The 26527-nt window shown below is 38.6% G+C and overlaps 1 protein-coding gene across 6 annotated transcripts in view; it reads right to left on the reverse strand.

Moving 5' to 3' along the window:
* Positions 1–690: 690 nt before the first annotated feature.
* The window catches only part of WDR20 (WD repeat domain 20), a 45750-nt gene continuing 19913 nt past the window's right edge, over positions 691–26527 (reverse strand). The window contains exons 2-6 of one of the 6 annotated variants that reach the window (XR_003526786.1): positions 18099–18281; positions 12684–13961; positions 10852–10918; positions 2570–3350; positions 691–1597 (exon numbers count right to left, since the gene is read on the reverse strand). Coding sequence is in view for 4 of the 6 variants with exons in the window: in XM_027638256.1 (XP_027494057.1) it covers positions 1544–1597; positions 12684–13961; positions 18099–18281 (1515 nt within the window). In the remaining 2 variants the exon portion in view is untranslated. Of the gene's footprint in view, positions 1598–2569; positions 3351–9397; positions 9458–10851; positions 10919–12683; positions 13962–18098; positions 18282–26527 lie in introns of all 6 variants that reach the window. The other 5 variants (XR_003526785.1, XM_027638258.1, XM_027638257.1 and 2 more) reach the window with 5 other exon arrangements.

A 26527-nucleotide genomic window follows, 5' to 3' on the forward strand; every position in this document is an offset into this window, starting at 1 on the left:
TCCCAATTGTGATCACTGCTACATAGGATAAAGGGAAGAATGTGATGGATACTTCTATTTTCCAAGGCTTGACATGGAGCAGCATCTCTGGGGGGAAAGAGGAGTTAATCTTTGCAAGAACTACTGAAAACAATTTAAGTGTTGTGTGTTGTGTTGCTGACTGGTTAAAAATGAGGAGTGTTCAGACAAACAGCGTTTCACCTCTGCAAATCCATGGATCTGTCTGACCCTGTCACACTTATCAGTTTAAGAGCGTTGAATTATAAATGAGATGCCTGATGTAAAACAAAAGAGTCTCAGAATACTCCAGTATGTTGACCCAGTTTCTGACTGCCAAGTCAGAAAGAGTGTACAGCTACTACTCTGGGATCTTCCACTTCCCAACTCCAAACACACGAGACTACAGGATCACCTCATGAAGCTCTGCCTGTGAGACCTGTGCTGTATGATGTATTTAAACTTCATTATGTGCTTGGAGATAAGCTGTTAGGAATGAGAACAGAACAATTGTATTTCACTTTCTTAAGTGAAATTCAACTCTATTAAATAAGAAGTAATACTCTAGGTGAGATATTTTTGAAAGGAATTTGTTCTACAAAGTTTAGATAGTATTTCTGTACCAAACATTTAATTCAACAAAGGATCGGTTACATCAAAAGTGATCGAATTTGAACAGAAAGTAAACAAAAATGCATATTCAAGATAGTTTAATATGTATTTTCTGAATTAGAAATATCACTTTCTTAAATGAATGAGAATCTCTAGTGTAATGATCCGTTACTCCCCTCCCCCATCACTGAATTACATTATTTATACATATAATACAGAGCCGATTGCCGTTGAAAACAACAATATTAAAATAAATGTTTAATAGATACAAAGGATCTTTTCTCCACAACATAGTTTTTCTGGTGTCTGAACACCAATTTTAAAGTAATTCTCTATTAGCATTAAACTATTTAAGTGCAAAACAATTTTGTTTTAAAAAAATCTATGATTGCAGCATCCATCTTCCTGAATAACATTTTGAAGCCAGAAAGTAATGACTTTCATTTTCCATGAGTGCATTCCAGGCTGTCTTCTAGCCATCTCTGGTTAAAAAAATCAGTGCAAAATAAACAATGGTGAAGTACTAGTTTAACCATTGAACTTACTTGAATTTAAGAAACATATCTTATTTTACACTATATATATATATATATATCTTTTATTTATATATTTATATAGAGAGATTAAATTACACTGGACTTGAAAAGTATAAAGAAAACCAAATATGTTACTACTTTTTCCTGCAGCACCAAAGGAAGCTTTTTGCTTTTTCTCCAATGCAAACTCTTCCTTGGGTGAGCAGCCTACCAGGATCGGCTGTAGTGAGAACCCATTGCATTTGTCCTTTGCAAGTCACTATGTGATTCACATAATTCCATGTTTACACTCTGCCACATTAAAATTTGTGATGCTCTTTGCCTGAAGAACAGCTCCTGGTTCCACTGTCATTACTTCTTGTCCTGCGTTCAGAGATTTGCTAGCAGTAGTGTGATGGCTATACTACAGTTCCACTTGGAGAATTGGCCTGGTTTTGGGATGACAATAAACCCTGCAAACAAAGCAGTTTACATTAATCCAGCAAGAGAACCTGACATGAATTTTATAAAGTTCTTAACCTGAACCTACAATGAGTACAATTTATTTTTACCACCACTTGCTTACTCCAGACATCAGCACCTTCTTCTACACAGGCTCTAAGCCACCACGGTCTCAGCCAAGCAGCACACAAAGAGCTCTCAGTCGGGAACAAAACGTGTGCGTTCAGGACACGGAAAGGATCTGATCCCAGCATTTGGTTTAATCTACCTTGCACTTTGAGTCATTGTGAACTGTGAAACTTTAAAAATCATACACCAAAAAAGTGATCAGCATTTTATTAGGGCAGTGACAAACAAACCTATTCCACTATCAACAAGTTTGACACCTGACCGGACAGGGAAACGCTCCATCTCTTTTATGTGATCGAGTATTACAAGCTTTGAATAGAAAAATACATAATCTAACCAAATATTTGTTTTGGTGATTTTAAAAGAGAATGGAACACTGACAAGAGCTCAGTAAAAGTTTCCCATGACAATTCAAGCTCACATTCAGGAAAGCTTTTTACCACCTGCTTTAACCACCCTGCCATTCAAATCAAGAGAGACCTGTTCCATTTCAGACACAGCCCCGCGACTGCGCGGCCCCCTCGCTACACAGGGGCTGCTGCTCTGGATTAAGGCAACTATACCTGTGGATACCAATGGACAGACTACATTTCAGATTTGTGCACAGTAGCCCCTTTTTAATCATTCATGTAGAAGTAACTGTTTATCAGACTTATTTAGGAAAAGTGTAATATCAAAATACAATTTAGCGTTCTTTCAAGGTCATTTTTTAGTTCTAACGAGTGCCAGCAGGCTGAGGAGCACTGGCAGCTGGAAGCACACCAGAGACTATCCCCATGCAACTCCTCACCATGTAGGCATGATAAATGCACTTTCAGCAACTCCCCTAAGCAGCTCCCAGCTTAGGTCCTTACCTCGAAATTAGGATCCCGGGACTCAGATCCATCAAACTAGACAAGCTCAGGCAGCAATTAGCATACAAGTTAGAATTATGTCCCATCTTCGGAATCTACAGGAGCTCTTTCATGCTTGGATCCAAGAAATGAGAGACCATGACTGATGGAAGAGGTGGAAAGAGGGCAGACTGGCTGGATTCAAGTCATCAAGTTTCTACTAAAACCAAAGCCCTTCCTTTTAAAAAACCATCTGATCTACCGGTTCAGACACATTATGAACCTGGATAGTTTGCTGGATTTATAGCAGACTCTGGATCTGTGTACATGTGCATACATTCCATATTTATAATAAACATGTATTTATAATAAAGGATGTGGCACTTAATTTGGTGCCCTCCATAGATCTCACCTGAAGGGACTTGGACACTTATTTTTATTTGTACTCAGGTTTATGCAGGGGTTTTGTTACTCTCACACTGTTGAGGTAGACTGAAGGGGGTTGTTTTTTGCACTTGACATTCAGGCTGTGCAAAGATACTGCATATTTAATGAGAACAAGAAGCTTCCTAGTTATTAGTTAAGGACTAGATGGTGAAAGAAGGCAGAACTTGAGAGCAAACAAGCCACTGAAGCACTTATGAAATTTTTTACCAAGGAAGTTTTGTTGGAAAGTGATGAGGATGAATCAGAACTCTCTAGTTCATTACTGAAGCATTCTTCACAAGTCTATTAAATCCAGCAGCAACTGGAAGGTCTTTCTTGCCAGAAGATTACATCCACTAAGCAACTTTCAAGTACCCTGGAAAAAGACGTCCAAAGGTATTATTTTCAGTCTTTAATAAATCAGCAATCCAAACTATTCATATGCAAATATGTGCTTTATAAGCACACAGGAAGCACTAGGGATGGCATGATATCAAGTCTTTTTCAACAGGCTCATAACCACACTAGAGAGAGGGAGAAATAACCACTGTCCTAGTATTGGATTTATGCTGTAACACAACTAGTTTTTGGGAAACAAAAGGAAGAGTCATTCATTTTCCTAGAATTCCTCTAGAAACTGGCAGCACATACCGAAATTCAATGCAGTGCCTTATTCTCCGTAACTACCAGCCACCCTGGAATTCAAGTTCCAAATGCAGGAACATGGAGTCAGTCCTGGTTTCATCTCCCAGGCCATGAATGCACTGCCAGAGCAGCAGTGCAGATGGCTTTGAGTGAGTCCTAGGAACTCCCACTATTTCAGTCCTTGCTCTGAATTAATTCTGCAACTCTGAGCAGGCAAGCCAGAGGAACACTGCTGTGGAAATGATCTCAGGATCAATATCCTCCTGCTCCTGCAAATAGAAGAAAACTTTGCAAGTCCTTCCTTAAAATGTGGGACCAGGCTACAATGGCCATTCAGAACTTCACTCCCACTGGAGAGACCAGAAAGTCTATGAGCATTTCCAAGTACTTCATTTCAGAAGACACCTTAGATGTTCATATAAGAAAAGCAAGAATATGAATTTGGTTTTTAGGCACAGAAGTTTCACCAAAATGGTGAAAGCTCTTCATGTATCCTGAGAAACAACAAAGATTGTACAGAATTTTGCCATTATACCAGAGCCAAGTAAGGCTATGAAAGAAGTTGTGTCAAGTGTAACAGGAAACTTTAAAAACAATGTTAGAAAAGCAAGTGAGGGCTCAAATAAAGTTATTCTTTTGCTACAGAAGTTCCCCCATAAGAGTCTGGTCTGTAATACAAAGGGTATGGGACTAGAACAGTTGTAATTGTGTTCTCTGGAATAATACGATGGGTAAGGTTATGAAAAAATATAAAAAGCTCCTGCCTGTAACTAAAGAATAAAGCCATGAAAGCACAGTGCCTGCTGTCATGGAACCACCCAGTCTGCTCAACGAGGTGGGAAAAGATGGAACAGAAGCTGCAGCAACTTACTGGGGCAACAGCCAAGCTGCCCCACTGAACAGCTGTGACAGGAACATGGAAGAGCAGAGCCATGGCAGCCACAGCTCTGCCGGGCAGCGCAGCAGCTTCGGGCTCTGGGACGAACATAACCCACTGAGAAAGCAGCACAGATAAATTAAGAGACTGCTCAAAAAGGTTTTGGAAATAACTGTAGTGTTGTAGTAGTACAGTCTGTCAGCACGTGGATCTAGCAGGGGGTGGGAAATGGAAGAGTTATGAGATACAAGGCAGGAATTTGATAAAACAATGTTCATCTCAACCTCGGAGGGTCCTCCAAGTGGGTGCTACCCCATCTGCCATCTTAGTGGACACTGCGGATGACGAATGAGAGATGCAGCTTTCAGAGGATGGTGTCACTTTTCCTCAGTCAAATAGCGCTGAGTACTGAACAGAGGCTGTGTCAGCAGTAGCTGCTGGGGCTATCCATGTTTGTCCATGCATTCTCTGACTTCCTGAAACACACAGGACTTTGCATATCTGGTAAAAACAGGCTTGTCTGGGTAGGAATGAAAAGCCCCAACAAACAGGATCAGGAGGGTCATTTGCACCCGAGGTTCAGGGCACTCAGAGCTGGGGTCTGAGGACCTGCAGCAAAGACAAACCCTCCTCCCCATTCAGGAGATTGCATGGGTAGGTATTTTTTTAAAAATTCCATATACACTCCAGATGAAAGTCTGGCTTTTTTTCAAAAGACATGAAACATAAGGTTTCACAGCAGAAACTAATTCTATGAAAGATCAGCGTGTAATTGCTGCATTAAAAACAAAAACCCAGGAAGATACTATGATACTTCTAAGTAGGAAGAAAGTCAACAGTAACTCTTGAGTTAATATTTTCTTCATTTAAATTAGAAGAGATTTAATTGGAGCCAAAGGTGCAATCATAAAGGGCAAGTTTGGGCACATGAGTGGTTTACAGGAAGTGCACGTGCTCCGTGCTCCTTCACGAGGCTCTGGGCACAGGCTCCCTTTGCCCTGGACAGGAGCAACTCCTTCAGGGAAACAGCTCCCTTGGCTCTCAGGAATGTGCTGGATGTCAAACTGCTCCTCTCTCTACTTTCTGTTTTGAAATTGAAAGGTATTAAAAACAAAGGGTTCAACACAACAAACAATCCAATGTAAAAAAAAGTCTCATAGAACACTTCACTAATGCAATTAAACCAATTAAAATATGGCTGAATTAACAAATGCCCATAACAAAAATGGCACTGACTTGTTAAACCATTTCTACTATTCCCAGTATTTGAAATAATGGGAATTTATTATTTGAAAAATATTCCATGGGTAGTTTATTCTTATTTTGTTTAGCAAAGTAATCTTGACTGAGACCTTTGCTTGACAAAAGAGCCCACATCCATTACAGTATTTGAGCAATAATATGCCAAAAACAGAATGAGATTTCTCACATTTGTTTAAAATTCTGTAGTCAAATCAGCTGAACTGGTTTTAAGTTTTGCACAAACAAATTCTCCAACAGTTTCTTGTTAAATAAATGCTGATTCATTTGAATAAAAGTCTCTGAACTGCATATACTCACTAAATCAGATGTTAATCTCTAATGGAGATAAAATTGCTTAACTGAGAATGCTCAGGAAAGCACATGATGAACATTCACTTAACATGCTAGAAATAGTTTGTATGGGATTTATGTATCAGCAAAGCTGATACCCTTCTTTACGCAGTTTGTGTGTTCACTAAAAGGAATTTTAAATTTATTGTTTGTCTTCCATTTGCCTTTTTTTCTTTGTTCTAACAGCATTACAGAAAAGTATAAATGCTTAAACCATTTGACACCAGACCTTCTAAAAGACTGTAGTAGTTTCAAGGTTTCACTTGCAACTCCTCTTCTGTGTACATAAAAGAGGTTTTTTTCCTAACAGACCTGTATCACCATTTTATTCATTGTCAACAAAAAGCAAAGTCAAGGCTGGTAGAAAACAAGTAGACTAACTAAAAATCTGTCCAGTGGTATTAGGCAAGATGACATCAAGAATAATGTATGGTTGGTAAACAGAAGATAGGTACGTCCAAGAGGAAAAAAAAAGTTAAGATGCAACTACTTGTGCGCTGGGAAAGGCAAAAAGGGCTTTTGCCAGCAGAGATCTGACCTGCCTGGAACAACAGGACCTTAAGCTTCACTTAGGCAGTAGAGGCTCACATGCTCAGGAATAGTTTCTCTAGTTTCCTCAAACTACAAAAGTCAGTAAGGTGTAAAATTTTCAGATTAGAAAATAACAAAATTGAGATAAACCAGGGAAAACCTCAGGGAAAAGCATATGGCTTAAGGCAACCCCATCTGGGTTTAGCTGTAAAGTGAATCTGGTCTCAGCAGAAGAAAAGAGGCAAATGAATTTGATAAGGTTGACCAGCAGCTACCTAAAATCCAGCTTAAAAACCCAGAAAATAACGTGATCATACAAGTTATTTCCTTGAGAAGTTTGTGCAACACTATTAAAGACAAGCAAGATGACGCCTTCATGTTCCAAGACATCTTTTTGCCAAATCTTCTCTGACCACAAACCCTGTGGAAGTTGGTTTTGTTTCAGGCTCACATTGACTTCAGAGAAACTGGTTTGACCAAGCAGTTCTTGCATCATTTGATGTAACTGGATGTTCCCAGAAGCTTTCAAGCAGATTTCATTTTGTTCCTATACTGGCACCTGTTCTTAAATATACATTTATGTTCTATGTATAGATCATCACACTGGTCAATCAATACCTTCTGAAGTACCACAGAGTTCTCAAGTTCACCGAAGAAAGAGGATTCCCTCAGCTTTAGCTTAGAGAGTATTTTTACATAAGAGACAAACAACACTCCTCCCTGTCAGTCTGGGCCCAAAGTAACTCACTTTTACACTGGAAATCCTGAAAAATTCCTTTGAAACACTTTAGTAAACATCATTTGTGTGGCTCTTTCACCGGTTAACACAGAACCACTGCTGCAAGGGTGACACAATCCCTAGTCCCTCAGGTGGAAGGGGAATATCTTAAGTCTTCATCGAAATTGACTCCCAAGAAATTTTGCAGCCAAAGTTTTAGACTAGTTTACTTCTGGTTCGCTTGAATCAGCTCCATGAGCCACATCCTCGGGGCTGTAAATTCAGCATTCATTAGGTAAACACCAAGATCTAAAGCTGGAATCAAGAACAAACCCTTCACCAGAGTCCTTAGAGGAAAGAGCTCCTGTAGAGTCCTAGAAGGAATGACAACGCTCTGCCCCAGCTCCTGCCTGACAGGCGGAGAGAATCTGAACACGTGCATGTCTGTGTTCTACTGAATCTGAGTTTAAACAAGTTCAAAAAGTGGTTTGGTAAGTATTCTGTTGCATGTTACTCTAGCCCTAAAAAAATAGCTATCGTAAGACATGACCTTATCAGCAAGATTTAAACATTAAAACATCTGCATCGTCTTGAGATGAAGTGAAACATTGACTCAGAGCAGTTACAGATGCCAACAACTTCTGACTTTAAAATATGGCAAGTTAACAGTTTCATTGTGGCCATTTGCTCAGCACAGTGTGATAGCATAAGACCACCTAAGGACTGCAAGATAAATTAAAACTCAAATGTGGAAAGGACTATTGAAAGTTATCTACATTTACAGTTCAATCACACATTTTTATTTAACATCAGTATACAGAGGACAACCCCAGCAAGTTATTTTGTAATGTCAAGTATTTAGTAAAGTTCTTCAGCTGTAACAGTGACAATAGAACAGCTAAAAATAAGCAGTATGAAACAAACATGATCTTCTTAAAATTATAAATATACCAACAATACTTCTTAAAGCTTAATTATTGCAACAGTTAAATTAACAATAGTTCATGTTAGAAAGGCTCTATGAAATTTATTCAAGTTGTCAAGAAATTAGATGGAAGTGTAAAAAGGAAATACATATGAATTTTACTTTTGATTTTCACTAAAGGTAGTCAATACAATTTTGTACAGTATCACCTAACATGTCAATCTTTAACAAACTCCAGTATACAGAATCATAAAATGCAGAAAAAATAGTTTAATCTTTACAAGTAAATTGACAGTAAATTAACTGACACAAATTTTATTATTGTAACATAAGCAGGCCAGCATTTTAAATATTAATTTAGTAGCTTTATGTTGTTAAAGGGGCAGACATATACAGTCATTCCAAGTACATACTCAAATTTTAAGAGGTGATAATTCAGAACATGGGTTTTCTAGAAAGTATTTAGTAAAAGTCATGTTATTTCCTAGTCCAGACATCCTAATCATAAAGCCTTTACAGGGTTATGATCTCTCCTGGCTTTACTGGAGCCACTATTCACACCTCCTCACTCACACACACACACATACCTTGCTATAAATATCACACCAGTGTACTAGGCTTTAATTCACCCTGATAATGGGGGTAGGCCATGTGCAACTTTGCTATTATGCACATTACAGAAAGCTTCAAATTTTAGCATGGTAACCTGATGTCGTATAGCTGTGTTTCAGTTTTACTATAATCATCCCTGAAGTTTATACAGATACCGTATCACGTTGAAAGAAATCTATTTGATAGTACTTAAATACCAGCAATTGAACTTCAATTGTAATGATGAAATGCTCCTTTCCATTGAGGAAGAATTAGTATGTATAGCTGCTCATCTCACTCAAATATAGTACATGAATGCTTAAGTACTTTCACTAAAACAGAAGTCATACTAAAACATGATACTGTACTACAATTGTAGTTAACTAGAAAATTCAAGGATGTTATAATTTAAGTCTAAGTTTTCCTGTACAATAAGTCAAATAAATAAATTCCATGTGCATTTGTTTTACAAAGTGGTAGCATGTTTCTCTTGCTAGGTTATACACTGCCATTTCACCTAGGGGTGCTTCTGGCCAATCTTACCTCGAGCTTTCTCACACGGGAAACTCGATCAGCAACTTTCATTCATGTAAAATGGAGTCGCTGCAAAGTCAATTCTAAAGTCAAACACGGGAATCACACAGGCAGTGCCTCTGACCATTAAATTCAGAAAAAAGCTGTTTTGCATATCCAGGTACCACTTTGGTTTTTTGGGAGTTTTGCTGGGGTTTTTTAATTGCTTCTGCAGATCCTGTAATTCAGTTTGAAATAGCTATATAGAGAGCACATAAAGTTTACCTTGGTTCCTTTAAAATACTTTTGCTATGTTTTCAGATTAATCCAAGAGTTCTCTAATCCTATTTAGGTTTCCTATCAGGGCCTGGGAAAGGCAGGGGTGAGAGATGACAGCTCATTGTCACCACGCTGAGAAGAAAAGTTCATACTCTTGTTAAGGCAACCTATTTTTCTCACCACCTGAACCTTATTCCACAGAAACAGGCTAACAAAAAATAAGACTAAAAAAGCCTCATCCAACTTGCTTCTAATTGAATTTTGCCATTCACTTCACCTCACTGACTGGGATTTCACACAGCAGTTCTGGAAGTGCACTGCAAGAACGGTACATCCCGTGAGGAAGCTCAAGGTATGATTTTGGACACACAGAAGCAGTAATTTGGAAAGTTTATAAACAAACTGCCAGGACACTGTCAGCACTGTACAGCCTATCAACTATCATAAGGATCATGGCTGAAGAGACACTTCTGGATTTATTTTCCACTCAGGGCAGCGCCAGCCCAACCAGAAAAATAAACAGAATTCGTCATACACTGTCCAATTATCCAACATGTCTTTTGATGGATATTGGAAATGAGAGGGAAAGGTAGGCTCAATGGCAATTACATTAGACACCGCAAGCCTCCTTCACTTTTCCATCCAATTCTTTCTTTAGGCTGGCAGTGGCATCAATTTATTGAAGGCCTTTTGAAGGCAATGATGGAAACAGCAGCAAGATTCAGAAGCTTTCTCTCTATAGAGTTGGCAGACAAAAAAGTGATGGAGTTTTAAAATAATTTGGGGACCCATATTTCAAAGGAAGACTAGAAATAGCAACTTTAAACCCCAGAGTAATGGACAGCCTAGGATAAAGCAGCTGATGAAATAGAAATGATGGTATATAACCCAGTAAGAAAGACATCACCATGAGTGTTTTATACTTTGACAATTCTCATTAAATAAAATTAAGTGCTTTCCTATAAACAAAAAGGATGCTCATAACGTCCTTCTGGCACAAGTATTTTCTTATCAAAGCCCTGTAAACATGCCCTCAAAATTTAGTTTTTACCAGCAGAGTGAGCTCACTAGAAATGCAAGTGAAATCAGAAAAACAAATTAATTTGAAAATTTCTAAGTAAATACATCCTAAACAATATGGCATTTACATCAGTGTGCAATATATTAATTTTGAAAGTGATAACTTCAGCATGAAAATTACTTACCTGTAATTAAAGTTTTCCATATTGGCCAATACATAAATCCTGATTTTTGGTACTGCATACTTTATCTCTGAAATATTTGAAATGTCATATTCCAAATCAAAGTCAATACACAAAAATATTTAAGTTATACTCAGTCTAACAAAACCCACCTCAGCCACTGAAAATAAATGTAACAATGTAGTGTTTAGTAGTATGCAAAGGAGTTTTAGAACCAAAAGAAAATATAGCTCACAATAGCAATCTGAGGCACTGCTGTAAGCATCTAAAGTTAATTCATAAGATATGAAGTGCACTGAGTCACAAAAGTATAACTGCTTTAGTATTTTCATTTAGGACAAATGTTTTAAACAGTTTAGTATTCTGAGGGGATGCTCTTTTTTTTTTTTTTCCCCTTCCATTAATGCTGAATCTCTAGTTTTGAGACAAAAAAATACTTTTAGGTAACACCCTCCTCCCTTCTCCCCAGAGAAGGGTTTACAACTTTTAGTTTTAGATTCAACCTTTAAATATGCCTTAAGATGCAGAGCAGACACAGCTCTCTATGCATACACCTATGTTGTGACAAATTTGATAACATCTCAAAGAAACCTACATTATACAAACAGTTCTAAGAAAAATTGAGTTTTACTTGAAAGTTTATAGCAATGAAGATGTGGTATCTAAATATATACAGTACCTCCACTTCAAAAGTCAGATTTATGAACCAAGCGGTTAAAACCTAACGAACAACAGATTTTCATTTAGGTTGCCCAACATGGCAATATTCAGGTATTACCAGATAATCTCTTTTACTTCAGGTGATAATCTACATCCCCTTTCAGAAATTTTCACCAAAATAATGGTCCTTTTTGCCAGACCAACTCTGGTAATGTTTTCATAGCTGTATTCCTTTGAACTGTTGCTGGCAGACAGAGCTACTGTAGCACAAAGTACTTTTTAACAAAAGAATCACCACATTTAGCTTCATTAAAAATTTAGCTTGCTATACATTGGACAGAAGGAAAAATAAAGTTTTATAGGTGTTCAAGTGCATTAACAACAAGAGTTAGAACTAGTAATAGATTTTAATGTAGGTTCAATTGATGGAACAGGTGCCATCAAGAGCACGAGCTTGTCCATGATCAAATTGCCTAAAACCTGACAGGAACAGAACACTGAAACTACTCAGAGAAAGCCTGCAGGATTTGATCTAACTTAAATACATAAATCAATACCTGGCTAAAATTAGAGTTTCTTGATAATACTGATTCACAATTTCAAGAGCATAAGCTACAGTCAGTACAGGGCTCACAAATCTGTGCATAAAATGCCTGATGTTTGAATAAGAAGTGGTTTCACATTAATGGCAGGCCACCACAGAAAAGTATGGAGGAATAAAACACTTTGGCTTTCATTTTTTCAGAGGCTCACATTTCTCATTAGACTTAAAAGCAGCAGCTTTTCGTAAGCTACTCTCATTGGGAGTGCTGTATTTTGTAGAAAAAGTTAGAAGGATTATAATTATTTTAGTGTTTGACAGGTTTTACTTCAATTTTTACATAAACAGCTTTCACCATATTGTGGTTATGCTTAAGTATAAGAACACTGATCAATAGTTTAGATGCACAGTATTTATTTCTTCTGCTGGAAGGCAACTATACTTAATAATTGTATCCAAGACACTTCAAATCATTCAGAAATATGGCATGCAGTATCCAAAAGTATGGCTCTGAGGATATTTTTTTTTACATTAAGCATAAAGAAATTTTATATTCAACATTCATTTATATTTCAAGAAAACTATCTATTCAGAGTTCTAGTTCTTTGATGCAGCATTAAGGATTAAAACTTACCACTTTACCAGGCCTTGCCCATGTGCAAATAAATCCCTCCTGACAAGCAGTGACTATACAGTCTTCAAGAAAAATTAACACAGTCAGTCTTTCATGTGCTATCTTTTTACAGATAAGAGGCTCTAACAAGGGAACATCTTCCATTCGGGGACAGAGAGGTGTTCCCAAAGTTTTAGCTGGGTCCGTTTTGGTTTTAGTAACTAGGTTCAGTTTGTCACTGCTCTTGCTAGATATATGTCCCATGCTATGGTTTCTCTTGTGATCTTTTTCATGGTGTCTTTCCTTCCGATCATGTAGCGATAAGGTTGCAAATTTACTAACGCCAGAAGCAATGGCACCATCCATGACACTGCTTTTACTGCCAGCATTTGAGACTGCAGAGTGTGGAAGGCTGTTTGATCGTGGAAGAGGAGGGGGTACAGAGTTTCCAGGTGTTGTGATACTGTTTCCATTACTTCCCGGGTTAGTTCCACCACTTCCTGCAGGTGGACTTGTGGCATTCATGACATTTGTATGTGTCCTTGCTCTTGAGAGAGGTTGGTGGGGGAAGAGGATATCTTCTGTAAGATCCCACAAACAGAGCTGTGTGTCCTGGCCTACTGAACCAAATCTATATGTAACACTTACTGGACGACTGTCTGTAGAGTTCCTTTTGGATAATCTAGATTGCGTGCTATTGGCTCGATCTCTGCCAAAATGGAGGTCTTGGAAATCCTCATCACTTCCGCTAAATTCCATCGGGTCACTCTCTTCTACACTAGTGGTATAGGGATCAAACGCAACGACACTGACCCATGATTTGTGTCCGTGGCCTCTCGCTATGACTCGACAGTCCACGAAAGACCAAACTGTCACCAAGTCATCCTCTCCACCTGTCACTATGTACTTCCCATCGGGACTCCAACACACACACAGCAGTCCTCCAAAGTAGCTTTTCATTGTACCATGCAACTCCACCGAATCAAAGTTAAACACGCGAAGAAAACCATCCTGGCTCACGCACGCCAAGAACTTCCCATCAGGGGAAAAGGCAAATTCATTCAGGGCACCCTCACCTACTGTCCATTTAAGCAGAGGGTTTCTTGTGGATTTACTCTTGCAAGTGTGCACTGCAAAACTCTCTCCTTGTTTAAGTAGCTGGTAGTGCGGGGCTGTGGTACCACAAGTGTGCTCCACGTTATACAAGTACATATTGCCACTGGAATGAGCTACTAGGAAAAGGCTTTCCGAACCCGGTACCCATTTTACACAGGTTACTCTGGACTTGTCTATTAGTCTCTGTGAAAAACAAAGAAGATACACATCAGAAAGTCTGAAAAATTAAAGTTTTCATGATTAATTGTAAAACTGAGCTCTCTGGGGGATGAGGAACAATTAAAGTGAACTCAACTTTCTAGACAGGAACTACGTTACTGTATTTGCAAAAACTTATTAGGCAGTAAAGAGGAAATTATTTTCAGACAAAGTACTTTCAAAGGTTGTTATTATGGTCCAGTCACATTCCACAAAGATCATACTTCAATCAAGCCAATCTGTTGCTATGCATCTGAGGGTACTGCTCTTTGGTTTACTTTTCCCTGTGTAGGTTGAAGAACATGAAAATGAAACAAGAAAACACCAAACAAGCTAAAAAGGAAAAAGGCAGTTACTCATCTGGGTTATAGAGCAAACAGGTTACAAATCAACAACAGTAAATTCAGGCTCTGTTTTTATCTGAAATCACAAAAAAAATCCAACCTCTGAAACGGAGGCTTTAGGAGCCTCCAGCAGCTTTTACTGATTCAGGGAGCAAAGGCTACACACAAAGTGACCTTGTTATCATGTGGCTGGAAAGGCAGTAGGTAAATGTGTGTGGTTTGGTGAATTCAGAAGGTACCACATACTCTTCACCTTGGAATCCTCACCCTCCAACTACTTTTCTTTCAAGAGCCAAGGACCTGCCAATACTGTTACGACCTGATTAAGCAGTTTCTTTTAAAGCAAAACATTTTTACAGAGTCTATCATTGCAAAAGAATGAACAAACATTAAACAAATGCTCCTGGTCATGATGTCTTCAATGCTCTAAGAACTGAGAGGTAAAGTTTGACTCCTTGAGTTTGCTACTGCAGTTCTGTTGGACTTCTAAAACTTACCAATTTGACCACGGCACCACTCAGCTGCAACTTGCAGACAAGTAATTCTTTACAAGCACATTCAAGATTTGTACTTGGCATACTGGTTATAAGCTGAAAGAAGAGCTGAGCTACACAAAAGGCAAGAATGAAAATACAAAGAGCCTAAGGGATACCAGAACAAGTTACAAAAGCCTTACAAACAAAGAAGAAAAAAGATTCCCCAAAAAAAACTTACTGTGCTGTTTGTCATACAGAAAAAACCCAAACTAATGGATCCTACATTGACTGTTACATTTCTGGGCCTGTAACTGTCACTGGAAAGCAGCACCTGGCCATTTTAGATCATACTTCTCCTGTTGTCAAGCCTCAGTGTAAAACCAGCAAGTCTTTCTCCTGTATTTCCTCATTGGTTAAATTTGCCATGCTGTATTTGAGAGCTGAGAGATGTAACTAAATCTGGCAAATTTCTTTCAAATGTGGCAGCTTTAAAGTAATATATTCTGCGATTCTGTTGTGACATTTTAAACAGTTCTTCAAGTGTTCACTGATATATCATTGAGGTCTCAATAATGATGATATCTGAAATTAGACAGGTATGCACCTGCACACATTAGGAGAACACAGACAGGGAACATCAGCTCTCTGCCTTGCTAAAGGCAACAGTCTTCTCATCACTAATATGGCAGCAAAAGCAAAGTTTCTTGCTCTCCTCTACTAAAGCAGCTCAATCTGACATACAGCCTCTACTTGGGAGAGCAGCCGCTCAACTTTTATACCAGAAATGGCATTTGACATCCATAATCACATTGGGCTACATGATCCTAAATACTGCACAGAAGACCTGCAAATCTCATCTTTACTGCAAGGAGGCTGTGAAAAACAGACAACTGCAATTTGCAATGAGAACAGATCAGCTCAAGGAGACAAGATGCAGAGAGACTTAAAATCGATGTGCAGCAAGTGACTACAACTCATCCCCTTCTCAACCAGCAGAGCTTTAAATTCAGCAGGAAGATAAAAACTCTGAAGTTATAACTTTTAGCACTTTAATTTTGTCACAGTTGGAAGGAGTACCACTGTTGACACAGACTGATTTTGGCAGGCAGTCACAAGCTGCACAGTATCACTCACCTCAGCCTTTCAAGTCCCTACTGTCTTCTACATCAATAGAATTAAAAAAAAAAAAAAAAAAAAAAAAAAAAGAGGAAGAGTAACAAGTTAAAATGCAATAGCTTTAATGTAGTCTATGTTTAACATAACCTTCTGTGCCATAACAGGTTGAGTTATTTCACATATCACACATGGTTAAGTGCTATCACAGGTGATAGTCCAAACAGAGCTTTGGGCTTCCTGAATCACCAAATTATTAACAGGACAGGTGATGAATTCTATTACCTCTAGCACTAGAGCTAGAGCTGTTGAACGATGTAAACACTCATTTAGACCACCTTATGAAGAAATGTTTATTCTCAAACACTACCTAAACCCTAAATATATTCAAAACCCAACAGGTACATTCATCTTGAAGCAAATGAACTGGATCAAACATCAGTGCTCACTAATGTTTCTCTGAAATGGCTTCTAGATACAAGCCAGAACTTACAAACACGTCCAGAGCAAACCTCAATACTATAACTGACAGATTAAAAATATATATAAAAGTTTTATCAGAGTTAGTTATAACTACAGATAAGGTCAGTATAGGAAACAAGAATTTGTCATTTAACTGCAGCCTGTGTGCATAGTTTTTTGGCAGCACTGAGCAAATCCTTATGTTAGCCTGGTAGAAAATATATCACCTCATTTAAATTTCCACCTGTCAAAGGACATATTCCCACCACAGTGAAGTAACCTGGCTATAGCACAGGTGAAAGGCAACTACAGTTCAGCTACAAGAGTTTGGGAGCTATTCTGTGATATGAAACTAGCTGTTCAAAGTATTTCTGCTCCCATTTGTAATACTTACACTATTATCACACAAGAATAAATCAGGTTGTATTTTTGGGGGAAGGAGTGTTAGGACAATGTGCTAAAATTAACATTTCAAGTACTTATACAGAAGTTTCTACCCAACAGAGTACTCCATGCAACATTAAGAGATTCTCCAGCACTGTTTCCAACTCAACACAAGCAGAGAGACAGAGCAGTTGGGACAAGGCCAGGTAACAAGAAAAACACCCCTCTTCTGATCTACATGTAGCTACTTTTAGAAAGCTGAGGAGAAATTAGTTCTAATTATAAAATACCCCCATTGAGAACAATATTTCAATGTACTTTGCACAAAGAAGAAGCAAGGCAACACATCTCTCTGAGATGGGAAAGGTATATTTGCTCAGCTTGAAAGGTGAGCAATGTTTAACTTCATCTGCAAAGTTCTGATCCAGATCTGAAATTTCTAAAAGGAAAACAAACAGAAATCCCACAAACAAAACAAACAAGAGACCTGCAAACCCCTCCTGCTGGATTAAAACACAAGAGGAGCAAAAGACCACCCCCTTGAAAGAAAATCACCTCCCCAGACCACACAAATTCCTGTAGCTTATCTCGTGCAGAAAATGCTGTCAAAGTTGGCCCAGTTACCAGATTTCTTTCCTTGTTGGCTTCTGGACACTTACTCTTCTAAGAATGCCAATACTACAAGATAAGCAGAGCCAGTGGTCCTGTAACTTGGCATTAGTGTGCCACATAGTACTCCTTCTATCTTTCCTTACTGCATAGCAGCAGAAAAAGCAGATGGAGAGTTTCCTTCAGGAACATCACATGGCCAAGACCTCATAACCCTTCAGCTTTTTCAATGCAGCACTCAGCTTAATATCCCACTCTTCTCCAAACAAGCCTTTAAGAATACTCAACACAGGCAGTTTCCACTGTAACGTCCTGACCATAAAAATTGGTATTTTTAACTTATTTAACATTTTGACCATAATGCATTAGTTAAGTAGGGGTTTAAAAGCTTTTTTTCTGCATTGGCAACCAGAAGCCTCAGAAACAACTGACTGCAGAGCACACACAGCAACATTTAGATTTGTAGACCTTATTTCCATCAGTAAACTGACATCAACCAGTTACAGTACTATTCAAATCGGAAAATCCTTATTTAATCTTAAACCCCATAAGATGCCTTCATGAACAGCATTTTTGTGTAGGTATTCCAAGCCGATGGAACAGCTGAAAAATAAAGGCTGCAACTGAACAAGAAGCTACATGGGCAAATGGAACCAGCTACAGAACTTGGAAAATCTAGGGAACTTCAATATCACAGACACAGTGCATGCAACAATGTTAAGATTTCTACTTACTTCCTCATTAAATAATTTGCTAGTTTCTTTTTTAATAGGGTCTATAAGCTGGACCTGGCCTGCGGAGAAGCCCACTAGAAGAGACACACTTTCTGCTGTGGCTGTTAAGTGATTGAAGTCATGGCATGTAGGCTGTGTTCCTTTGTATATCCTTTTGTCTATTGGTTTACTCAAGTCCGCAGCCTGCAAAGAGAGCAAACAGAATTAAGACAGTTTATCACAATGTGTGCACATAACCAGATCTGTTTGAAAATAATATTTATACTAAGCAACAACTTACACAGTCAAGAAACCCTACTTTAAAAAGCAGCTGTTATTTATCGAAGACATCTGAGATCTTGTCAAAAGGTTTCTCTCTTTATATTATGCAAGTTGTGTTTTTCAATTTTGCTACAAACTATACCTGCCCTTGCCTTTGCAACTACAGCACGAGACAAACCAGTGACAACCACCCAGCATTACAAAGGCTCCTGTGACTCCTCAAGATCCCAAAAGTCTGCTCCTGCCAGAAGAGGCATTCCATCCCAGAGACAAGATATCTTCTATTTTTCTAGTAGCAGCTTTCTTGAGTACAACCAATTCTGCATTAAAAATAGCATATTCTCAATCACACAATTCTTGAACTGTATGTCTATCCTTTAATAACAGGCAAACGTGCAACATTGTGCTCCACAGTTACAAAAATATCAACCAGATCCTAGGAGAGCATTTTCTAGGAACAGTGATTCAAGATGCTGATACTGCGATTATAAAATACATTTTACACCACTGAGCTTCAATGTAATTGTGTGTCTGACACTGAAAAGAGAATTCAAATATAGCTCTGACAAAATAAGTGCTAACAAAACTGAGGAACTTCAATATAAACAAATGAAGATCTAGCACTAAAGTGTCAGAAGAATCAAAAGGAACAGAAAAGCAATTTAAAATGCTCTCTCAGTTGTGTCACCCATGTTTATCCCCATATCTCTTCTGAACAGACAACTAAATCTTTCATCATCAAGAGATTAAACCCCACACATTTAATATGCAAGATCATACATCAGGTTCAACCTTGTTTTTTTAACCTCCCTATTTATGAGGTTCAGAGTCTGTAATTAGAAAGTTGCAGATACTCAACAATATTACAGGCCTCAGATGTAGCTGTGATTTGGGGCTTGGATTCTAATTTTGATATATACTTTTTCCAGTATTTTTAGTCAGAGGAAATCAGGCCAGAAATAAAAGAGAGAGCAGACAAGCCTCACATAAACAAAACTGCTCAGTGTATTAAACCTTTGAGGACGAGGTCTAAAGAGCAGCAGATCCTTGGTATGCATGGAGCTACACAGAGAGAAACTAGACCTGTCAGTAGGGAAAAATCCTACCTAGCTACTGAGGTGAGCCATTTCCAAGGCAAATTTTAACTACAGGATATGCATGATAAGCACATATACACAGCAGTGTTAAAGTTGCACTTATGTTTTACAGCATATATTATAAACCAGTTTAATCAGGTGTATGGCCTCCTGTTTGAAAACTCCAAAATGAGATGATGTATTACAACTTCTAAAGTCAGCAGATTAAAAAGTTACTCTCCAGAGCCCAGAGATCCATTATAAGCTAAAAAAGTATATTACCAACACCTCTTCAAGGAGAAATTAAATAGAATACTAGTTCAACTGGGAGATCCCTGGATAATGTGCATGTCTAGCACAGAGCATTCACAGACTGATGTAAATCTGTAATTTGAAGCTGAAAGATCAAATCCTAGAGGACATGCAGTTATATCTTAAACTGTGTAACACTCCCTCGTCCTGTTTTGTCACTACAAAACAAGTGATGTCAACAGATAACTCTCAAAATTGAGGTAGCATTTCTATCTATCTGGAAGACCATCCTACAGAAACAGAGATACATCCCTCCATATCTCCAATAAATGCAGAATTAAAGCAAACATATGAGACCCAAGGTTCTGTCTTTGGAACAAAACTTGCAGCAGGACCCAATGTCTAAGACTGAAGATGCATTCTAGAGTAAACAGAACCCAGCCTGAATCATCCTGAATGACGAGAGAACCAGACTCCCCCAGACAGCAGAGGACATGGGTATTCCCAGGTTCTTCTTCTGAATCCTCACTATCCCTTTAAGCAGCAAAGAATCAATAGGTGCCTATATTCAGACTCTAACTATACCTTGCTCTTTAGTCTGATTGAGGTTTTACATCACTAGCTTTTGTTTTTGTTGTCCAACAACTTTGGTGTGCCTAAAGTTCCTCGTCTTATGAAATTGTGTGGTAACACAGATAGAGCAAGACATGAAAGTCTGATAAATTAAATCTAAGCACAGATTTCACTGTGCTTGTTCTAGCTGTTCTCTGGGAACCAGATGGCAGTGAGAATCTGTCTGAACCTAAATGGAGTATAAATAAACTAATTCAACCCAGAATTAACCAGGCTTCTACTGACAGGGATGCCCCGCCTTTTATTTCCACGCAGCTTACTGCTACAGTACAGTTGTCTCATGGAGATAAGTCACATCTGCAAGCACAGAAGTACTCCTTTGGTCTAGATTTCTCTTAACTGAAAGAGTAGAATCAATGGGAGTTAAGAACTATGAGACATTTTCTTTGTTTCTGCATGGCTGAAGGTTGCTGTTGGATTTTGCTAAGGACAAGAAAAGCGCTTACTCATAAAATTGAATCGTGCCTGGGACTCAGCATTTCATTAGCTCACCACTAAGTCCATTTGCTCTTTTGTGGATGATGTGATTCTCAGAAAAGAGCTTTTACGTGAGACCTGCGTCTGTAACTGTCAAATCCTAGGATGTGACACTATTTACCGAACAAGGTGATATGAACTGTCCCCTCTTAGAAGAACGGTGATGTACTTTGAAAAAAACCAGAAAGATCCTGGGATTAAGTGTTACCAGACATGGAGGTTAAAAGCACAGGACCAGGCACCCTGACCTCTGCTTGAGCTGGTAGCAGGCTATTTGCACGCTTCCTGTCCCAGTGCCTTTAAAATTTTCTTCTGGAAAACACTCAGCACTATTCCAGACTGTGCACTTTGAGAAACCTGCTCCATTGTGGATGATTCATAATGAGAGCAACACTTTGTAATCACGACTGAATGCAGCCTGGGGCACCTAATGCAAGTCTAGGAATGAGCACCATCCTCCCTTACCTGTGCAAGCCTTGAAGTCCATCTCAGCTAATCAAGGCTGGTACTGGCACCTTGGCCAACTGATACCTGCATTAAAAGTCTGTTCCTCTGTACAGGGGTACTGCAAGTACCCCCTGGGCAAAGGAACAAGGAATAACAGTTGTTAGACAACAAGAGGAACCTCACACACCTGTATAAAGTCAGTGATACAGCTGAACAAAATCAGGGCACTTTAGGCATCAACAGCTTTCAAGTCCTGTCTATGAACAGATTAAAACTGTATCTTAGAGAGCCTTACACTTGCTCACAGAAGAAAAATTGACCAACTTGCCATTTAGGTTTTTGTAATGAATTCCTACTCTGGAAATAAAATATGAACCATGTAACTGTTTGGAGGACTTCCTAGTCTCATGTAGTTAAAGCTCACAACACTCTATTTTAGCAAAATTACTGCTACTCTCCTGAGTAGGGAGGGAGGAAAAAAATAATAATCTAAGTCAGTAGCCCATTCACCCTGGATTCACGACTTCCATTAGAAAGGCAGTCAAACTGAACATATTAATCACAGCTTTAAGTACATAAACATTAGGAAGCAAATGGTCAAAGGAAAAAAAAAAGTTACCTTAGTCTGAAGCAAATATTTAAGTTTTCAGATTCTGATGTCTGATTAGGATGGGCATCAATAACCTTGGTTCTGTAGCTGAATGCAATTCTAAGGTCAGAGCCAGATTAATATCTGTCCAAGATTCATTTTATTGATCCAAGACTTAGAGCTTTCATAACAAGATTGTCTAAACGGTGAATCACATTATTTCAAGTCAACATTTAATCATGCTCCTTGACAGATGTAATTTCTTCCTGTATCTCTTCTTTTCCTAACTTACATTCGCAGCTTTCTGCAACTTTTACTTGAAAGAAATGTGCCATACATGTTACAATTCCTTCCAAACTCAAAAACATCTCCAAGATCATAAAAAAATTGTTTATTAATTTCCTTCAGGTAATTTCGACTGTAGTCATCAAAATGTTTCCTTCAGATACTTAGTAGTGTTTAATATCACATTTGCCAGGAGACTGGCTTTCAATGGGTCAAAGCTGCAAGACTGAGACAGAATAGTGAGGGCAAACAGTAAACAAAAATTTTACTGCCAAAAAACCCTCTTGAGAAGGCTGTGGGTGTTATAATGCTGTATAAGTAACAGGAGAAATCGACTGTTAGGATCATTACTAAGTGAATTTCATTGAACTTCACAGATGTTCTTTAAAACCCAGCTGAAAAAAGAGAGGCAAGGAAACCCTCGCAGCAGCACTTTGCCTTACAGAGTCTCCTAGTGAACAGGGCAGGGCCTTCCCAGACAGACTTGCTCACTGCATTAGCAAGGACAGGAAAACTAAGCCAGAAGGCCCCTTACAGCTTGTTTATTCCTCCTCCATGTCTGTGCTGGTCTCCCTCTCCTTCCTGCAGAATTAGACAAAGAACAGAGAAAGCTGAGGAGCACAAGAAAACAAAGTTATCCCAGGCACTTTTGTAGAACTTTCTGGCAAAGTCTGTTCATTGTTTCTGTACACGAATCTCTGCCAGAAACACCAGTTTCAATACTTCACACTGGAAATCTCTCTAATTACTTTATTATCAAAGGAGTAGATTTCCAGGTATTTTTTTTAATAGCCCAAATACAGATCACTTAATATTAGCAACAGAATAATTTATAGTTACATTACCCTTGTTTCAAGCTGGTCTGATCTCACAGCTGACCCTGCTTCGGGCAGTGTAGATTGGACACTTTTAGAGGTCCTTTCCTATCTGAATGACCCTGGGATCCTAAGCTTAGGATCAACCAAAGCAGCAACATGGCCACTCCCAGCTTACTTAACATGTCTGGTTTATGTCTTAAAGGAACTTCAGGAAGCAAAAAAAACCTCCAGGAACAAGCTGGTTGTCTTTCCCTACAAAAAAACACTGATGTAGAGCAAAAGTTCTGCTTAGTTTATATTAAGATACACAACAGAAAGTCCAGGCAACATTTCCTGCAAGAATAAAGCCCTAACAAAACACTCTTTAGTGCAAGCTGACAGTACCACAGCCTGTCAGAAACAAACTGGCTTCTACAAATATAACTGCACAGAAGCTGACAGACAGCTGACTGGGCTTTCTCGGGAGAAAGTTTAAGTCTGGCAAGACCTCACATTGGTTCCAGGATCCCCTCAGATTCATGAACCCGTACAAGTGAACACACATATGTTCAGGGCCACTTCAGAAGTCCCCAGAACACCTAAACTAGTTCGAAAGCTTCTCAGCTTTCACTTAGAAACTAAAAAAAAAAAGAACGTATAAATTCTCTTCAGGATTCAATAAACAGCCAGCAGACAATCACCATTTGTAACGTTGCCCTATTTATACATAGCTACAGTAGGTTTCTTAAATGTATGTTATGTTTTTCCATACCCGAGTGATGTGCTTAGTGTTAAGGGTTGCGTAATAGGTGTTGTGTGTTTACACACAGACAAGTTCTAAGTTGTCTCCTGAGCCTTGCAAAGCCATCAGTGCTAAGGAAATTTTGCAACATTGCATTCAATGCACCTGCTTTATATTAAAGTCACGTTCATAAACCACAAGAAAAATATTATTTCATTTTTAGTTTTGCTTTTAAAATTTGGCTGATCTTTCAGCTCTGTGAATTGAAGCATCAATAGCTTGCCACTCGCAACACTGTTCTTCATAAATGGGTTCCTGTATCTTTGCAGAAGGTTTTTTTATAAGTTACAAAGCACTTGATTAAATGCTGAACAGGAACACTTAAGGCATGTGACAGTTTCTAGGATACTCTGTAAGAACAGCTCCACTAGTAAAACAGGGACACCAAGTAATTTTATTTAACCTAATTTTTTTCAAGTGTTCCACAGAATTCATCCATAACAAAGTCTTAGAGATCAATTTTATACAAAGCCGCTTGCAAATTTGGGAAGCTACTTGATATTCTTCTCCCTCCTAGAATTAATTCCCACTTGGGGCCATACAAGACATACATGACTTTTGAAAGGAGAAAAGCACTGCTTAACAAGATTTCAGTATTTATTCATACAGCAGACAACTATGACCACCTACATTAAGAGAAAAGCTCTAGTCCAGATAACTGGACATAAATCCATATTTAGGCAGAGATCAGTGTAGTTTTCTGAAGGATCCAATAAAATAATTGTATTCTTTTTCAAGAAAAATTACTCTAAGGATTCAGGCAGAGCAGAGAGCACGCAGTGATTTAAAACAAATTTATGTCATATTAACTGAACCAATGGTTATATAATTGGCAAGATCAAGAAAGTAGATGGGAACACCATAAATAACACATATAAATGCCTGTTTGATTTACAACTTACTGTAACAATGTTACCTCCATTTTAGTAAGGCTATAAACCAAAACATCTATCTCGTTACTGTATAGATCAGCACAATCTTTTGGACGTTGTCTAAAGTACCAGTCTGCCAATAACCCTAGGAAAAGTAGACATTTTTATTCAAAAAGAGTTCAAAAATCCAGAACAGCAGACTGCCAAATAGAAAAACAATTTTTTTGTTTGTAAATCCCCATTCACTCCACAGGCACATATAGAATTAACTTACCCTTTGTTTGTCTATAAGACTGGGCAAAGGGCACTAAGGCAGGACAGGAATATTAACACAGTTGAACTCCTGCAGGCCAGGGAGGCTGAGGGAAGTTGAAACAAGGTTTTGAACCCCTCCACACAAAAAAACCCTCCTCTGTTTTCTGAGCATAGAATGCTGTTGCCTCCACTTGTCACAACCCAACAGAGGTCCAAGGTCCCTGAAATTGTTCCTTTAGAAACTTATAGCCTTTTCAATTCAAGGTGTTCTTCATTTGGTATAATTTTCACCTATGCTGGCATTGCTTCTTTTGAGTGGAAGACCAGGACACCCAATTTGCACCAGCGCTGTTTGAAGAGGCAGGTCAGATCCAAAGTGCTGTAGTGAACATGACCCTCGGCACAGCTCTCCAGAGCACGTCCTGGACAGTCCTGACAAGGTCTGAGAGCTCAGAGTCTCCAAAGGAAACCCAACAACCTACTCACTCCAGGAAGCAGACCGGAAGCACTCCAAGCAACTCCAGCAATCTTCAGCTGCACTATAAGCAAACCACTAAAGCTCCGGGGAAGTGACGTGACACTGGAACTTGATTTTTAAAAGGTGTTCATTTCTACATATTTAACAAAGTCAATTTTTTATTACACCTGCAGCAGAAAACCTGCTCCCTTTGCTCCCTAGAAGCACTCAAATCACACACTACTGTGAGACAAGAAGAGCATATGAGCTTTAACTTGCTTTTTAGCCTCTAAATAAGAGCAAAGCCACTGAAGAACAGCTAAGAAAAGCAATATTCCACAGGTCGTTTTGCAAAGTTCACCTCACTGTGGGTGTCAGTTAATGGCATGATCAACTCAGATAAAAATTGAGACTTTGACTCCAGTGTTATGCATTTGGCCACACTAAATCTGTAAACATGCTGGTTAAACTCAAACAACTCTGAATAAAGTCACTGTATCACACACTCCCAACAGACGTGAACTGAATTAGATATTCTATTTTGGTTTAAGCAATTAGTTGCCTTTTTTTAATAGGAAGACGGGGGAAGGTGTGGTATCAGTATTATTGTCTCTTCCCAGTGGCTTGTCTGCAGAACTTTGACTCAACTGTAGCTCAGCCTGCTGGATAAAAACCTATCCAGCAGAAACCTAGTGCAGAATCACGTACGTTCTGCATGTGATGCAGACACCTTCCTCCTCTTCTCCCCCTACTCAGCTCTTTTTAAGAAAATATGTAAGAAAGAGATCTCACTGTGCAGTTTTAAGTTCAAAATAATGATCTCTCTAGGCTATTTATAAACCATGGGTGACAGGTCACATTTTCATACTGGTCTCCCCCTCATTGGCTTAAAAATTAAGATACAGATTTAACAAGTCGTGGCACACACATTCTTCATAATCATGGAGTGCAGAATTGGACCACAATCCAGGACTTTTTACTCCACTAGCATTTCTTCAACAGTGGGTAAATATGTTCCAGAAGTAAACTGATGAAGTCAGCTGCATTAATGAATTATTGTCCACTCTATATTTCTTCCATGAATCCATTTAAATTGCAAACATGGAAGTTTAATAACCCTTACAGGATTTTTTTTTTTGTTTTTTGCATTAACTACTGCATGGAATTGCAACTATTGTCAGACTTTTATACCCAGTTCTTGCTCATTATTTACTTAGATTACTGAA

Source organism: Corapipo altera, unplaced genomic scaffold (genome assembly GCF_003945725.1).
Source record: "Corapipo altera isolate COAL_440 unplaced genomic scaffold, ASM394572v1 23, whole genome shotgun sequence".
In the NCBI taxonomy this organism is placed as follows: Eukaryota; Metazoa; Chordata; class Aves; order Passeriformes; family Pipridae; genus Corapipo; species Corapipo altera.